The sequence below is a fragment of the Petromyzon marinus genome, chromosome 1, assembly GCF_048934315.1.
Source record: "Petromyzon marinus isolate PM22_M1 ecotype Great Lakes invasive population chromosome 1, UKy_Petmar_22M1.pri1.0, whole genome shotgun sequence".
Classification (NCBI taxonomy): Eukaryota; Metazoa; Chordata; class Hyperoartia; order Petromyzontiformes; family Petromyzontidae; genus Petromyzon; species Petromyzon marinus.
Window position 1 is genome coordinate 30,986,034 of NC_133667.1, and position 18,556 is coordinate 31,004,589.

An 18,556-nucleotide genomic window follows, 5' to 3' on the forward strand; every position below is an offset into this window, starting at 1 on the left:
TTAGTTGTTTTCATTTATTTTATTTTACCTACGTGACTTTACCGAAAAAAATCAAAGAGTACTCTACATATACTGTATAAAGATATTCTTGGTTCTTTAGGTAAAGTCACCTAGAAGGGAAATAATAAAATATTATAAAATATTATTTCCCTTCGACGTGACTTTACCGAAAGAACTAAGAATATGAATCCCTGCAGTCATGAAAGCTTTAAATCGAAATGTATATAGATAATCAAAAAAATTGCTTTCAAAGAAAAAATATAATAGGGCGACGTTTTAGACAATGGCCCTTCTTCAGTGCACATGCCCGAAACAGTTAAATGCATGGTCACGCTAATATTGACGAATGTGTTGGAGTGTTTTGTTGTTATATATGCTTGTGCACCACTGCTTATGCAGCGGTGTCAGCAAATAATTAGTTTCATTGATTGATATGACTGACAGAGATGCGCCAAAGCCTCTTATCTTATTTTGTTTGAAGAGCTTTATTACTATCACAGAGTACACTTGGTGAACTTTTGCCCATAGTGCACGCTGAACCAATATAACTGCTGAGATAAGAATATTCATGAAGCAGTAGGTGTGGAATTTGGACCGTGTAAGCTTGTGTAGCCATTCCAGCATTTGAATAGGGTTGGAGCTGGGTGAGAATTATTATTAATGTAAAAAGGATTAATGTCGCTTATCTAAAGTATGGCAAAAACGCACTGTCAAGTAAAAACAATAAGGGTTTCATTGTTGTAGCAAGATTTGTTGTCACCAGCGATTGACACGTGGCTGAGATACAGCGGAGGGCACGGCGGCCTCAGCGTGACTACGATGGAACTTCTCTCTCTCCTTGCTGGGGCTGCGGTGAAAGTGGCTTGCATTCTGCTGGCCTCTTGGATATTCTGGCCGCAGCTGTGGCTGGGTGCTTGGCGCTCCCTGCGTGTCCTGCGCAATGCGGTGTACAGGCACCGCTACTTGTCCCGCAAGCCCCTATTCTCCGTTCTGGACCGGCTGCTCGAGCGAGCGTCCGCCACTCCGCACAAGGTCTTCCTCACCTTCGAGGACGACAGATGGACGTACGAAGAGTTCGTGCGCGACGTGGCTCGCACCGCGCACGCCCTTCAGGAGGTGGGTTGCCCTCGACTCAGTTTGTGAGAACGGCGGTTGTTTTTGCTGATTTAACATCAAACTGGGATTTCTTGCACATTTTTTGTACGCAGCATAAACATATGGTGCTTTTTCTGGAAGATTTTATTGTTTTTATAGGGGATGTTTCAATTTGCGTGCAGTAAATTTTAAATGTATCTTGTAATTTTATTGTTTGTTGTGGTTGCACCCGAATCAAGAGCCGAATGGCTCACAGGGTTAAACCAAATAAATAAAACTGAAAACTGTGCCTTGCCGTCATTCATAAGTGGCTACAGCACTACATCATGGTTACTGCACGTTCCCCTCCGCCCTTCTATGCACGTCCCCTTGCGATACGGTTGCATTTAGATGCTTGAGAACTCCAAATGTAATTTGTCTGGCATCGTCGTGTTGCCTTTTCAGTTTGGGGGCGTGCGCCCGGGCGACACCGTGGCTCTGCTAATGGAGAACGAGCCGGCGTTCTTGTTCGTGCTGTTCGCGTGCACATCCCTCGCGTGTCCCGCCACCCTCATGAACACGAATCTGCGCGGTCGCATGCTCCTGCACTGCCTGACCACGAGCAAAGCACAATTCCTGGTCACTGGTTCTGGTGAGACTCCCATCTCGTCGATTGCACGTGGATGCCCTCGGTGTCCTGAGGGCTACGGCACTCCTGGTAGGAGTGGATGTGTAGGCTTTGACTTTAACATAGCCATTTCTGTGACCAGTCACAAGCTAATCACTCAGTTATTTCAATGCTAAATTCGCCTAGTTATTTCAATGCTAAATTCTAGCATTGAAGCTCTGTCGTCCCGACAGGTTTGTTCCTTTCACCTGAAGAAGGCCACTTGTGTTGTGGCCGAAACGTCGTGAGAATTTTATTGTGTTATTTTTATTATTTTTATTATTTTATTCTCATTCTACGTCACTTTACCGAAAGAACCAAAGAAGATTAATCCTTGCAGTCACGAAAGCTTTAAATCGAAATATGATGTAACTTTTGCTTTTTTACGTGATGCATTCCTTTCACGTGCGTTGTTGTTTGCCACTGGGTAAAGGTCAATTGTAGATGCAACCAATAAATAAAACAAATTTTAAGCTAGGTAGCTGTTAAGTCACAGCTACACTCAGTCCCTTGAGGTTTCATATGTTAACCCTCCAATCAATGATGTTCTAGATATACTTAATTCAGAATTTATAATAACAATAATTATTTACAACCCTTTTATCATTCCCTAATTTACGAAGTCCTCCCCATCCTTTTCACTCGAGGGGGTTGTTTTGACCATACCTTCCCACACGGCTCAGTGTGCCCAGGTCCCTTTCAGATATCACTCGTCACTGATGTTAACCATGGCCAGGAATTCAACTAAATTGACAAGTTCAGTCGCGCAGTGTTTCTGTTTCTCTAAAACTAGGGCCTAATTTCAGTTAGGTTTGTACATGTCTGCAACCTGGAATATATTTCCATGCGAGCCACATCCTGTATACCTCTCGCTATGGCTGTGGATACTTGTCAGGTGCCACTTTCCCGGATTACTAGCCCCGTCTAATACCATCAATATATTTCAGTTGTATGTTTCAAACGGCCAGTATTAGGTTGTTGGCAGAGTCCATCATTGCTTCGTGTACCTTGGGTATAAGAATCAAACCTATTTGAATACTGCAGTACAATGATCAGTGAAATATGGCTGCGCCTGACCTCTAACCATGGACAGGGCCACTATTGGTGGCTGTGGAGGAAATTTCAGTGGAGATGAATGAGCTTCAAATCCGTCCCCTGACCATGGGCGAAGCAACCCCCGGGTCAGCTGTGCCATCACTCGCCTCCACTTTCCGTGAGGCCCCCTGCAACCTCCCAGCAGCCAGCGTGCGTGCGCACATCACCGCGAAGGACGCCTTCATATACATCTACACGTCCGGCACCACTGGTTTGTCTGATGACCCGTACTGCTGTAATCATGTTCACCATCATCATCCTATTGTCATCATATTCACCATCAGTAGCATTGGCATCGCTATATTGTATGATCATTATTTCACCATCATCGATGCCAGACTTCTAATGTCATAATTGGGTAATTGTCTTATTTTTCTGTTGTATTCTAGTCTGTCAACGAAATAATTTCCAACTGCTGTGCTACAAATGACAATAAAAGATTCAAGGAGACAATACTGAAATGTTTAACAGGTCCATTGATTCTCTCCCGATCCCACACATTGCCAGGACTCCCAAAGGCTGTGAAGGTCAGCCACACGCGTGCATGGTGCGGAAACTTCACCTACTCAATGTCCGGCGTAAGAGCAGAGGACGTGGTGTACATCTTCCTGCCACTCTACCACAGCTCGGCTATCATTGCTGCGTTCATCGGTTCCCTCGACATCGGTAAGCTTCCTGGGGTGACTTCTCTCCCACGCCTGTGATGTTTGTCAAAGCCCTGGATGTTAACCTTCGCTGGTGACATCACCATCGGAGATCTGTGAGCCTCTCAATACTCTTGTCGTGAATCACTTCAGAGACACTAATAGTAGGAGGCACTCTCGTTTATCCTAGCCTATCACGGGTACAGGGGATAACTAGACTATGGTCAGGACAGCTAGCACACTGCCTGACCAACAACGCCGAGGAGGTGAAGACGAGGCCGAAGACGGGGACGAAGACTTGGTAGCACAACGGGTTCCATTCCAGACGACAGCCCCGACCCTGAGTCGGGGCCTCCATTTTATCTCCCCCAGCATGGCCTGGCTCCGCTCTCGGTCACGCCCTCTTCTGAAACCTATCAGAAGGTTCCCAGCTTCACCTCACGTGTCCCCTCCATAACCTTTGTCCGACATCCCTTTCCCCGACCTATCACATGCCCTGCTGGCAGACCGGGCTGCTACACCCTCAGATCCCACTCTCTGCCAGCAACCAGCGCTACGCGCCCTAGTGACCCATTCTATGTCACTATACTCGTAAATCGCTCCTAATCTTTTGAGTAATCCATTGTCGACAAAAAACGTGACATGATTAGCAGAATCGCTTTGATCAGTTTTTCCTGTTGCTTACAAATAGAGCCAAGCCTATAGCGGTAGTGTGTTCCCGCATGTTGCAAAGGTTCAATGTTCAATTCCAGCGACTACCCTGGTTAACGATAATAATATGCGCCGTATGCTTGAGAGTGGATGTTAAAGATCCCCTGACGTCATTCGCACGAGAAGGCCATTGTGCGTCTCTGTCAAGGTGCAAATTATGAAATTAACTGAAGATACTCGACTTAACAAACATCGCCCTCTGCAGGTAGAACAGTGTTCCAGGTCACCCTTGAAAATGAAGTTATCATGGTCTCTTAATTTCTCGCTTGGTTCAACAAAATAAACTAGAAACAAATTCCTACACATGCAAACGCATGTTTACTGCTAATTGGTAGAATTGAACTCGCACCTGACCGTGTAATTTAGAATCTTTACTCAGAAGTTTATTTCACTGAATTCCACCAGAAGAGCCAATCATGGTTGCAATGGCAGTTGCATATTTGTCAGTTGCATTGCCTCGCATGTACACACTACATTGTTCAGATTTAAACTGAACGTTAGCTATAAGAATATGTTTGACCCTTTCTGGCAATAAAACAGTTGTGTTAAGAAGTTTAAACACCAAACTGAAACCTTTTGCAAGGAATCATGTCTGCATTAACCACATATAACCACAGTTTGGTGTTTATACATCTTAACACCTGTTTTATTAAACTTGATTTGGCGCTGTTTTATTGCCAAAAAGGGTAAAACCTATTCTGAAATTGTTATCCTGGCAAGGAACGTCCATTGATGAACGTTGGCTGCTTGCTCATCTTGCGCACTTATACAACTTTATCCAGGAGGGGGCACTGTGCATCTTACTCTCACACAGCTTAAAGGTCGCGGTCTGAGCGTGGCTGTGTTTCACTCCAGCGCTGTCCTCGAGACAGCCTGGTCCCTTCACCTGATGAAGGCCGCTTGTGTTGTGGCCGAAACGTCGTGATTTTTGTTTTATTTTTTACCTCTCTGCTTGCGTGGGGAGATGTCGTGGGGAGCGGTTAGCGCTACCCTGCACTACGAACCCAGCCGCCCGAGTTCCATTCCCACTCACGGCCAAGACCAGTGACGATTATCTGAACCGTTCTTTGGGCCTTCTCCTGAAAGGTCGACTCAGCGTTAAAATGAGTACCTGGTCCGATGCGTCAACATCGCCACACAAGGGAGACAAAGGCGACTGGGTGTGGCGCTAACCAACCACACCCCCTCGTGTGCCACAAGTGCCGGCCTTCACGGGTGCTCGCTAACAGCACTTGCCCCAACAGTCTGTGAAAGGCCACACGGGGGATCTTTGCCCTGGTTTTGAGAGGGTAAGAATATGATTCGGTGCTCAGGTTAGTTTGGTGGACCACCATGCAAATATGCATGTATGTTGAACTTATTTCGCATGGTACGTAGCCATCCGTGATAATCTGAGGTGTTATAACGTCAGTAAATCAATGCCAGCAAATGAGCAGATTCAGTCAATCGCCAATTTGTGTGTACGAATCGCGATACAATCGAAATAGTTGTACAATGGGCAGTAAAAAAGAAAAAAAACGGTGCTTTGTGAAGTAGGAAAAAAATCGAGCAGTTCCGTGGACCACTTCCCACAGCCTGTTCGGACCACAGGGTGGGAACCACGAATGTAGGGCATAACGAATAGGATTAACCTGAGGCTTTGGGTTGAGGTGAGGAATCAGGTATGAATAGGGTTTTAACATGGGTTTATATGAGGGTGAGCTCAGGGTTACGGCTTGGGTTGGGTTAAGATTAGGGCAAGGTCTAGAGTTTGCGTTCGGGTTATGGGATGACACCAGACACACAACAAGCATTCGCAATTTGCCACGAAGTGGCGGTGACATTACGGCGTTTATTACAGGCCAGGTGCACTTTGAAGCCACGTTTCGAAGGCTCGCTGGCAAGAGGTCACGGGACAGACCCAGGTGCCGTGGGTTGACTGAGGTCATATGATACCTGACCTCGCAAGAGCGCAGAAGTGTGGTCACCACATCTACGCCTCTATATAAGGAACGAAACAGGCGGACTTTTCCACAAATCTAGCTGTTGCCTGAAGCTAGTTGTAATTACTGGCGAAACATCGTACTCAGATTGTAAATGTTGTGGCTTGGCTCTCCAACACACTGGTGTGCTGTACTGATGACGAATTGGCACGTTCTGTTTACGTGACAACCCTTACTAGTTGGCTGTTTCGGGTGGTGGCGGGTTTCAACAACACATTTGTATATTTACGTGATCTAACCCACAAAAAAAACCTCTTATGGATGATATTGGTCGCGAAAGCCTACCACGTGTTAAACTGCCACCAGCACTGATCCCATTCTCCCCACCCCCACCCCTCGTGTTGTCTCGTCGTCTCATCCCCCTGGCTGCAGGTGCGCGCTTGGTTCTGCGGAAAAAATTCTCCGCGAGCCACTTTTGGGGAGACTGCCGCCGGCACGGCGTCACCGTGTTCCAGTACGTCGGCGAGATCTGCCGCTACCTCCTCAGCCAGCCCAAGGTGCCAAGTGCTGCCTCGTTACCGATCAATGCGCGTTGACAATTGGATCAAGCAATTGCGGGTCATGGGTCCCTCAAAATAAGGACCATGTACGTGGACATGTACAGCGCTTTTTGTCAAGGCTCTGCTGCATGAGGAGGGCTTCTCAATGGCATGTGGATCATGGGAGGGGTGGAGGGTTTGACCATACTTCAGTGAATTCAGTTCAGGAATTCAGTGAAGAAGCTCCTAAGCAAGCGGAGGAAAATGTCAGACATAATGCCCAATGACACACGGTAACAACACCGAAAACACATCGGAGAAATAGACAGTGCAGCACAAGTGCCAAAACACCTACTCAGTGATAGTACACCACCTTATAGATTTTCCGCATTGTCAGTGATGGCACACACACTATCACGTCTTCTCCATAGATGGTACGAAAACGAACTTTCGCTCAAGGAACATTATTTTCCCCACCCTCCCTGCCTCCCTCGCGTGCCGTGTCAAGAACGAGCTGGACCGCGTGCACTCAGTACGCATGGCCGTGGGGAACGGAATGCGAGCAGACGTGTGGGCGCGTTTTCTTGAGCGGCACGGGGACGTGAGATTCTGCGAGCTTTACGGCGCCACCGAGGGCAACGTGGGCTTCGTCAACGTGGATGGAAAGCTCGGGGCCTGCGGCCGGGACCTGCCCTTCCTGCGTGTGCGTCGTAATTTCTCAGCCGTTGTTATTGTTGTTGTTATCCGCTGTCAAATCCTGGCTTCTTACCACACCTCCTTCTTCGCAGACTGCCTGGATCAAGGTTAGCTTAGGGAGTGTGCCTGTATTTTGGGTGTGCTGTCTCGGGACGATGTTAACAAAAACTCAACACGTTCGTCAACAACACTATTGACCTAAAAAGGAAATAGTATATAATAGGTGATGTGTAGGGCAATGGCCCTTCTTTATAGCACAAATATTTTATATATTTTAATTTTAAGGCAGCGTTATTAAGAAACGTGTTGAGTTTTTGTTACTTGTGCCAACATGGTATCATAAATAATCTATTTTCCTGGTTAATATCGACCCATAACACTCTTGATCACAATGAGAGGTGAAAATGCTGCTTTAGCTGTTGCTGGGCATTTGGATCTTGGTGAGTGGGGCCCTCCAGGGTTTGTTCACATTGGGATCATCATGAGCAACGTTCAATAGGTAAGCACTGGCCAAATCCACAGGCATATTACAAAGATGGACTTTGGCACGTTGAATATTGTATGATTAAGAATGCAAATGAATATAAACCAAAAGACCAACATCTCTTTTGTTAGCAAGACATGAAGTGCAAATCAAGAAAAAATACAATACAAAGTACAATTTGCAGAAAGTTAACTATCACAACTGTAAGGCAGCAAACAAAGTAATTTAAATCTAGTGTCTTAAAATTCACAAAAAATTTGTCTCAGTGGAATTAAAGAAAGACCTAAAATTATTTGTAAGACAGCCTTTGCACCAACAGTCAAAGGTAACAACTATACCTTTTGTGGGAGGACTACAAGGGAAAGATGAGTGATCTTGAAATTGTTCGTGTGGCTTTGCTTCGTTTCAGCTCCTGATAAAGTATTCTCTGGTTAAGTATGACCATGAAAAGGATGGACCCGTGCGTGATGACAAGGGCTTCTGCATTCCCTTACCCAGAGGTGAGTGCACCACACACTGACGACCATAGCTCAATAACAAGACAGACACACCAAGAGGAGATTCAAAAATATTATTTGCATTCATAGCTGCTTCCGAACAGTACTTGCCCTAAGTCTGTTAAAGCTTATATGGGGGATCTTTGTATTTGTCGGCATGTGGGCTGGTGGAGCAGGACAGCCAGGTCTCCTGGTGGCCCCGATCTCGAAGCACATGCCATTCGATGGTTACTTGGGGAACGCCGAGTTCACGCAGAGGAAGGTTCTGCACAACGTGTTCATGCATGGGGACCGCTACTTCAACTCGGGAGACATCATGCGCATCGACAAAGAGGGCTTCATCTATTTCATCGACAGGGTTGGGGATACTTTCAGGTGATTGTCGCTCTCATTTTCATTTTCTCTGTCTTCAGTTCAACGCCTAAGAGACAGGTCCATAGTTCACGCTCCTGATGTCCAATTTACCTCCTACTTCTCCTCTGTCCCTGCTTTGGAGGATCTCAGAAAGAAGAGTAGAGGTGGTTTCCCCTGGTCTTCCTCAATTGTGTTCTATTAGATTCTCTCCAGATAAATAATAATGGCCATACCTAGGACACCCATCAATCATCAGCATCTGGAATTATCATCATCAGCATCATCATCATATCCCAAATGGAAGTCGTGTATTCCTACTTTTGGTTATGGTTCATATATGCAGGTGTGGTTATTTTGGCAATCCCAGCTCAGTGTTCAGAGCTAGGCCAATGCGAGTGACCTCGGCTACACCCGACTGGCTTGAACTCGTGTGGATTTATTTTTGCATACCCTGAATGATTTCTTGTTTCTGTCGATAAGGTGGAAAGGTGAGAACGTCTCGACAATGGAGGTGGCAGACACTCTGGGTGACCTGGACTTCATCAAGGAAGTCACAGTGTATGGTGTCACCATCCCAAGTTGGTGGCGCAGCTAATGATCGACTTTAAAACAAAACTTCAATGGAAAGCAGATTGATGAATGATTCAGCACCTGCTCACCTTCTCGCCACTCTCCTATCGCTACTACCATGGTTTCTGCCCCGTGAACTTCACTCAGTGATTCCTCCTGCTCCCATGTTGGGGACTCAATCTTCCAGACTAATTAATACCTCAGTGGGCTTCCCTTGGTACGGTGTGAATGGTTTCGTTTTATTCGTATGTTTTAGGCTGATTTCTTTACCTTTCTTGTACTTTGCACTGCTATCGTGTTTTTGTATCGATTGCTGTTGTAACGATCTTATCTGCCCCTATTGGACATATGTGAAAAATAACTGTATAGCTCATCGAATTCCTCCAGTATGAATAAATCAATATTCCGATTCAGACTACTCTTGTCTCATTCACACCACACTGCAGTTTAAAATATTTCTCTGACTTCTTTTTCCCTCGCAACTGCTCAACTTTGGAACTTCCTTCCATTTTGCCAAGTTCTTATAACTTTGCTCAATTCAAGAGATGTATTAACGATGACCTGTCTACTTTCAATAATGCGGGGTGGGGTGTTGCTGGCCGCTTTGCATGTTGGGCCTCTGGGCCTGTGCTCGGCAATCGTATATCACGAGCTTAATCAACGTTGATCTCATTTTATACCCGAGTTATTGAAGTAAAACATGTATCGGATCGCCCTCACCAAATGAACAATGTTTGCATTATATATGTGGTTATCAATTATTATGTAGTCAATATAATATGCATGGGGGTAACGTTTTATAGGCACTGAATACATTTCTATTATTTTCTATTTTGTGATGTAATGAACGTTTTCTTTGTCTTCACTCGTTGTTCTTGTTAATAATGAACGTAGTTAAACAAGTTATAAAAAGTAACACGTAAGCATAGAGGATTCTAACACCAATGTGTGTAATTATCAGTACATAAATTGATGGGTAACCGTCAGGGCAAACGTTTTGGCCAATTCTTTGATCAGTTTATCTAGTATTCTTAGTTCTTTCGGTAAAGTCACGTTGAAGGGAAACAACAAAATAATGGTTTGCAACCCAACACACCTGAAGACGACCGTTTGTGTTGTTGTTTCCCTTCAACGTGACTTTACCGAGAGAACTAAGAATATTAATTACTGCAGTCACGAAAGCTTTAAATCAAAATTCAGTTTATCTTGTTTTCAATAAAGCAAGTCCAAAATATTAAGACAACTTTATACTACAGGTTCATATATATTGGATCATCTTTACGAGAGTTGTAGTTCTGGGCAGACAGAGTGAATGCATAAACGCTTTGAACCTTAGTTTGAAACCATAAAAAATATCACTATTAACCACCACCACTGCTGCTGGTGACTGCGGTTTTTGTTCTCAGATAACGAGGGCCGGGCCGGCATGGCGGCTGTGATCCTGGAGGAAGGCCACTCGCTTGACGGCCCGGAGCTGTACCGCCACGTTGTAGCACACTTGCCAACATACGCCCGCCCTTACTTCATCCGCTTGCAGGTAGAGGTTGTCCGCCATGGAGCCTACAGTGTTGTCGCAGGACTGTGAGATATTTAGAGGCTTTAATCCAGCAGTTGGATTATGGCTGATCGTGATGGATGGGTGGATGAAGGGCTCAGGTCCGATCCCCAACAGGGCTTTGAACTCAAAACCTTTTGATTGCAAGGCTTGCACTCAACCACTGTGCTACCACTGAGTTTTACAGTCAAGTGGTTTTACTATGTATAAGATTTTGTGTTTAAATTTCGATTTAAAGCTTTCGTGACTGCAAGGATTAATCTTCTTTGGTTTGTGTTTAGTTTATTTTTGTTTGATTTGTTGTCTTTCCCCCACATATCTCAGATTAGCACGCTTGACTACGTACGGTGCAAAAGAAGTACATACAAGCTCACCCTGCCATAGGAATGTAGACTTTCCACCACTTGCTAAGGGCTACATACTCCTGATGGTCACTGCCCCATGCTTACTTGAGTAGAAAAACTCTGGTATTTGAGTTATTTTCAGATCATGGCAATGTAGTAAATAATATGCTGTACATGCTCAAAATGTTAACATCATTACATAAATATATGGGCATTTGATATAATCTATACCGAAGAACAGCAGACATCGTTTAGTTTGTTTACACTTTTTTATTGTAATTTCAAAATCATAATAAGAATATTTATTTATACTGGAGGAATGCGATGAGCTTTACTCCTTTTCACAGATGTTTAGCAGGGACAGGATTTATCTATGATTATTTTGTTTACTCGTAGTGTGTTTTTCTATTTATTTTACCATTCCGGATGTCACACCCTGAACCCCTTGTCACACAGGAAGCATTGGAGTTGACGAACACATACAAGCAGATCAAGACGCACCTCTTGCAGGAGGGCTTCAACCCGGCGCTCATCCGTGCGCCCCTGTTTTACCTGGACAGTGCAGCGTGCAGCTACACACCACTAACGCGACAAATCTACGAGGGCATCGTCAGCGGAAAAGCGAAGCTCTGAGTGACGAGCGTGAGGGGTTTGAGCCAAGTAATTCCTCATAGAAGTGATCAGAATCAGAATCTGTATTCATTCTGGAGGAATCCGATGTGCTATGAAGCTCTTTTTTTCACATGTCCAGTCGGGGCAGGTTAGTCAGAAAGTTAGGAGGAACCATGGTGCTGAAGTAATGCCTCATTTTAATAATAAGATGCTGATATCTAACACCAGTTGGGATTTTTATTAATCCAGCTCAATTCCTGAGCCACCGAGCCAACTCAGTATTTTTAGTCTTTTGTGTCATCCGAAAGCAGAGATATGAGCGAACACCTACACATAATATGTAATGACAAATATCTATACTGCCATTTGCTGGCCACCTTGAAGGTTGCAGTCTCCATTGTGGTCAGCGTGCTATGCTATGATCTCGGTGACCCGAGTTCAATTACTGGTCACGGCCAACGTTCGTGGCGGGCGGTATCCTCCACCATTCTCTAACCTGCACTGCCCATCATGCTGAATTATGGTCAAAGAACCCCTGTGACCAATATGGAATTGGGAGGTTTTCATTCAGCAGTTGCTCGTTAAATGGCTGTAACAACTGAGCAATCTCGTAGTGCTGTTGGTGATTATGGTCATGGCGCTTGGGGATATTCAAGATATTTTGTGCAATGCCTCCCCATAACTAGGTGGCGAGAGGAGTACCGCGGTGGAGAAATGTTATCTCCCTTGCTTGTTATGCAAGCAGTCGTGGGTTCGATCCCAACCCTGACGCCTGCTGTATATTTGGAGTTTGCGTGTCTCTCTCCCTGTGGTCGCGTGTATTTTTCTCCGGGTCCTCTGGGTTTCCCCTCCACTTTAGAAACATTTGTTTCTTTATTTCGCTGCTATAAAATTTCACATGATAAGCACTTCGTTGCGCTATCATTTGTGACCAGGTCGCTTCTGAAAAATAGCTAATCGGGTTGACCTGGTAAATAAAAGTTAATAGCTTTAGATATTATAACTGTTCAATAACTAAAGACGTTTCCTCTGACCCATAGAATACAGACCAATGGGCATAAGGTTATAAAGCATGTCCAGGCAATGATAGTTATAAAACATTTGATAACGAAATCACTACCTTTTTTCCCCAATGACAAATTTGTATTTCTAGTTTAAAAACTATGTATAAGATAAAATTACATTAAAATTGTTTATGAAAGAACATATCCATATGCCCCCATCATTCAGTACCCACAACTTGTATTACATCACTTCCAAATTAAATGTTGAAAATATCAATGGAGGCAGATCTAGAAACTTCTAGGAGGTGGGGGGGGGTGATCATAAAATCTCAAACTTTTTAAATCCGGCCCTCAAGTAAATACATCATTATTTGGGGAATATCAGGGAGATTCCACCATCTGGCACGAGAGAGCTCTTAACTCCTGGCCAGTGCCATGACCTCTAGACACCCTTGACTCTGGTGGTCAAGGGCAGTCGCTTCCTCTCTGCCCACAATGCAGATCTCCATTCCGCTCGCGTCGTCCTTGGCTGCTGAGCCCTGCAGCAGGTCTGTAGCAGCCTGCAACACGAGCCGCCAGTCCCGTAGCACATCCGCCTCTGTGGTGAACTGAGACGTGATGACAAAGCGGATGATGAACTTGTCCCCGGCCATGGCTGGCACCACAAACAGCTGGTGCGACTGATTGAGTCGCCTGATAAGTGTCTCTGTCAGTTCGTTTGGGCCCTGCAACGAGATCAGCCTCAATATAATAAGGTGCTTGAATAAAGCAATATCTATTTTATTGCAGCCGTTAAACCTTTGTACCTCTCAACAGGTTAACAGCGATTAAAATAAGAATAGTTTTTACCCTTTCTGGCAATAAAACCTTTAATTATTTTTCATACTTTGATATTGGCAAAATGGTCCCATAGACACGCTCACATCTTTCCTAGCCCGCAGCCATCGACATCGGTTGGTTGTCATCCACCGTGTTAGTCTACCACTCCACCAGTCGAAGAGTTCTGCGTATGAGCTTAACGGCCTTGCAGGACACAACTGAAGGTAAGAGGGTATAACTTGCATTTTGACTGCTTGTGTTGTGGTTATTGCAAACATGATACCTTAAATAAAGGTGTCAGTTTTTGTGCCAGTTAAAAGGGTAAAACCTATTCCTATAGGGTATAACTGGATAAGAAGACTCAAAGAGTGACAAAGCCATAGGCTAGGTAACTAATTATATTCTAATAGCTCTTCGCCCGTCCAAGGACGGGTGTATTTCAGTAAATCTGAAACTTGCAAGCGAAAAGCAATTTGTAAGGTCGCGGTGACACAGACTTATTTCATTTAAAGGTTATAATCCCTTGTTCATCATGACGTCCTTTTTACGTCTATGTCTCAATAGGGTTACGGAGATCACGTGACGTGAGGGTTCTGCCTCTGTAATGAGGGTTGTGAGTTGACGCTGAGGAGGGAGGAGAAGGCGCCTCGGCCCTCCATGTGGAGTGACGTCACCCGCTAATTATTATTAATGGAGGGGGAGGTGTCCATTTGGGAAGATGTTACCTGTTCATGATTATTAATGAGGGGGGCTGGCCAACGTGGAGTGACGTCACCTGCTCATGATTATTAATGAGGGGGGTGCTACATGTGGAGTAACGTCACCCGCTCATAATTATTAATGAGGGGGGCTGGTCGACATGGAGTGACATCACGCGCAGGACGCAGACATTCTTGGCTCATTCTAGTAAATTTTATTTAAGGTTTATTTAGGGCCCTTTCCAGGGCACTTTACAATGCAAGAAAACGGCGGTACACAAAGGGGCAAAAGGGGAGCAACGGGTGGGGTGGAGCGGCTGTCAGAAGGGTGATGGAAGGGATAAAGGGATAGGGGCTGGGAATGGAGCATGATGTTGCAGGGGTAGGGAAGGAGTAATAATGTGGAGTGTGATGGTGAATGAGGGTGACAGATGGGTGCAACGTGGATGAGAGGCAGCTGGTTATAGGGCACATGCGTGAAGTGGTAAGATAGGTGGTATGGCTGGACATGGATGAGGGTAGGTGAAGAGTAGTAGGGGCAGAGGTCTGGTGGCCGGATAGTTGAGCTGATTGAGGAGCACACGGAGCTGGGGGGGGGGCGGGGGCTGTCGGAGCCAGAGGGGGGGGGGCGACGGAGCTGGGGGGGGGGGGCGACGGAGCCAGGGGGAGGCCGACGGCGCTAGCAGTGGGAGCCGACACTGACTTTCTCACACATCATACACTGACTCACACCATGCACTGACTCGCTCATCATGCGCTTACTCACACATCATGCACTCCCTCATCATGCGCTTACACATCATACACGCGCACAACCACTGACCCATTCACTCATCATACACAGGTTCACTCATTGTGTGCTGGCTCACTCGCACATCATACACTCACTCACACTGCCGCTGACTCACTCACACATCATACATTGACTCACTCATGCGCTGACTAACACATCGTGCGCTGACTCACACATCATACTATCATTCACGCTGCTGCTGACTCGCTCATACATCATACACTGGGAGTGTCGTGCTGCCAGCTATGGCTGCAGGTTTTGTCGTACGTGTTATGTATATCGTTTATTGTTAAATTTAAAATCACAGTTCCTATGATTACTGTTGTTACATTGTTTTTATAGCTTTATTTTGGTGATTCGAAAACATATGGTTAATCTAAATTGTTCATTGTTTTTTTTCGGTAAAGTCACGTATGTAGAAATACAATAAAATTATATTAAAACAAAAAACAATCACGACGTTTCGATCACAATGCAAGCGATCTTCATCAGGTGTCAAGAACAAATCACGGAGGTAAATACAACAAAAAGATGAGAGACGAGAATTCAACAAACCTGAAAAAACATTATGTGAAGCACATCCAGTCAAGCCAACAATACAGTTAGACACTTCCTGGCGGACCACGAATTTCAGAAGAGTGTTAAATTTCGTGTTCAACCTTTGGATTGCACATACCAGCATAGATAGAATGAAAAATACGAGGTACAAGGTCAGTAGAAATACATATACAAGTCCACCAAGAGGTAAGGAGGGAGGAAAGACGGACAGGGAGGCAGAGAGAGAGGGGGGGGGAGTGGTGAACAGAAGCTTAAATAGGAAATACGGTTGGAGGGGGGGAAGGGGCCAGAGCGAGAGCGGCAGCTCAAACACGCACATCTTACACATACAAAACGGCAGCTCAAAAAAGGACCACCTCTTGTAAATACAGTCACAAAAGCTTTAATACTTTATTAATCTAAATTGTCTTATGGTTGTTGTTGTTGTTGGCTTGCACCACATTGTGATTTTTGCACACAGCATTTAATACGTTTTTTTGCGTGGAATATTTGCCGGTTTATTCCAGGATGTTTCTGTTGCACGTTGTCGCTTTGAGATTTTCTGTATTCATATTTTGTTTGTTGCGGTTGCACCCGACTTAAGAGCCGCATGGCTCACAGGGCTATACCTAATAAATGAAACTTGAAATAGTGGACAGCTGGGGGAGAGATGTGGTTAGGTGCACATAGAGAAAATGAGACGTGGGAGCCGGGTCAGGAATTATGGTCTTAATAGGAAGTGGACTGGGGGACTGGGAGTGGGTTAGAGGCGGGGGAAGGAACCGGTAGGGGTGGAGGCAGTGGAAGAGAATAAGCGATAGAAAAGAGAAAGGAACTGAGGGCAGAGCAAAAGGAGGAAAGAGAGGGGGAGAGTCTAATGTGGAGGCCAATAATTAAAACCGTTCCACTGCATCTGCAATTTCATGGGGAAAAGCTGTAATATCTCACCTGTAGACGAAACACAACGAGTCCCAAGTTGCTCTTCGCTGGAATTTCGAAGTGGGGCTCTTCCCTGACGAGGCTTTCAAAATACCTTGCAAGTTTATTGGTCTGTAGAAAAATATACAGTACATATTATCATTGGTTTGAACTGTCCTGAGTGTCAGTGACTAGGAGCGCGTGTCACACGAGGCCCTCACCCTGCGCACGTGCTCCTGCAGGCCGTCCAGCCCGAACGAGCGAATCACAAACCACAGCTTGAGCGAGCGGAAACGCACAGTCAGCGGGATCTGCCAGTGCTGCACGAAAACACCACCCCGATCATTAACACATCTCACAGCACAATCATGTACTGTACTTGGCATGAGGACAGTTGCTGAATCAAAGTGGGTGAAAATATGAGTCCCCCACATTTAATAGTGCTCATTAGCTGCCTTGGCTACTTGATATGGGCCCCCATGTCCACCTCCCCTTCCCCCCCCCAACTTCCACAACGTTCCCACATATCTAAGCAAAATTATAACAGCTTGGGTGTTACTGGTTACAGCAAAAAATACATTCTATCTGTGTTTTTATGACAGAATGCAGAGAAACATGTTAAATACAATGGAACCGCTGTTATACATCAGAATAGACTTTCATATTAAGGTAAATTGCTGAGCTAAACTATGTTTTTTTTTAAGAGAGAGAACAAGATTAACTGGTAATGACATCTTGACAAGATGGTGTTTTCTGACGTTATCTGCTGTGTTCCCTGAGCAAATATACCCACATAAAATGTCCGGGTTTGTTTGTGAAATTACTTAAGATTGTATAAAGACGATCATACTCTTTGCACCAGGAATATCAGAGCTGTTAGCTTGGTACGCCTAGACATAAAGTAATAGAGCATAAACTATTCTCTTCCACGAATGCATGCCATTTTACAACAAAAATATTTAGTGCAGCAAATTCACCCACCATGAAGTCTGTGACCGAACCGGAGTGTTCGTGCTGCAAGTAGTGCGGCTCCACGCAGAACGTGCTCTGCAGATTTCGCTTGTCCGCCACCCTGGCACAGTGAGTCGGGCTCTTAGCGTGCAGTCAAGTGTGGCAGGCTGGCCAATAAGAGGCATGCGATTACGTAGTTTAACTGTGAAAGTTGGTTCAAGAGGTGGAAGTGGGTGGGATCTCTTGAATTCAATGCCCTTGTGGCATTCATGAAACCGATCAGTCGGTTGCCAGTGGGGTGGGAATGCTGTCACGGCACTCTTTGGCACTTAACTTCCGAGAAAACAGGAAATCGAAGCATATTAAACAGGTATATATGATTGATTTCCAGGTCAAATAAATATCTGATATTGAGAAGTGAAAAATTTAATCCAAATAAACAAACCTTAAGAGCTTGTGTTTCGTGCAACAAGGCCAACACAATCTTGTCCAAATGGTATGTTGCACGATTCACGGAGGCCTCACCAAAACACGGCGCAGTCCTGGCTGACCATCATCGACTTGCCCATGTTGACCACGAACGAGTCGGCGAACTCGACCCTGCGCAGGGGGTCACGCAGCTCGGGACACAGGAATGCAGTGCCCGCGTACGCCGCGTCCACGTGCAGCCAGAGCCCCTCCTGGCGGCCTGAGTGTATCGCAAGAAAGCTAATAATCGTGTTTCACCCTGATGTTGGGCTCTTGCTGGTAAAAAGATTTCCTAAACCAGGTCTAAACAAATGAGTTACAGTAAGCAAACATTTGCTCCTGCTTTTAAATCTCATGGGTAAGGACTTAAGTTTATGTGTGTATGTATGTTGAACATCTTTTGCACCGTACGTAGCCAACCGTGATAATCGGAGGTGCAATTAGAACAGTTATGAACTTAGGGTGTTAGGAATAAGAGAAATTCAAAGACCACATCTCACAGATTGGGCCCAGTTCAGCCATGTTGTCAAAGGTGCACACGCCTGTTGTGCCAAGGGTTGCGCACACCTATACACACACGCACAAGATGCACGGTGGTGAGAGC

The 18,556-nt window shown here is 45.2% G+C and overlaps 1 protein-coding gene and 1 long non-coding RNA gene across 2 annotated transcripts; one reads left to right on the forward strand and one right to left on the reverse strand.

The window, feature by feature from the left end:
- The first annotated feature begins 554 nt into the window (after positions 1–554).
- LOC116939953 (long-chain fatty acid transport protein 2-like) lies at positions 555–13,654 on the forward strand. Its single transcript, XM_032949043.2, has 11 exons — positions 555–1,116; positions 1,540–1,726; positions 2,835–3,047; positions 3,344–3,502; positions 6,546–6,670; positions 7,161–7,355; positions 8,242–8,332; positions 8,506–8,704; positions 9,164–9,261; positions 10,660–10,790; positions 11,609–13,654. Exons 1-11 carry the CDS (start codon positions 820–822, stop codon positions 11,783–11,785), a joined length of 1,872 nt encoding a protein of 623 aa, XP_032804934.1. The 5' UTR covers positions 555–819; the 3' UTR covers positions 11,786–13,654.
- Positions 13,655–15,753: 2,099 nt separating this feature from the next.
- On the reverse strand, positions 15,754–17,913 carry LOC116939959 (uncharacterized). The gene is made up of 3 exons (XR_012941670.1): positions 17,515–17,913; positions 16,755–16,853; positions 15,754–16,665 (listed from the first exon to the last, which is right to left on the reverse strand). It is a non-coding gene; the product is annotated as an uncharacterized LOC116939959 (long non-coding RNA).
- Positions 17,914–18,556: the final 643 nt, after the last annotated feature.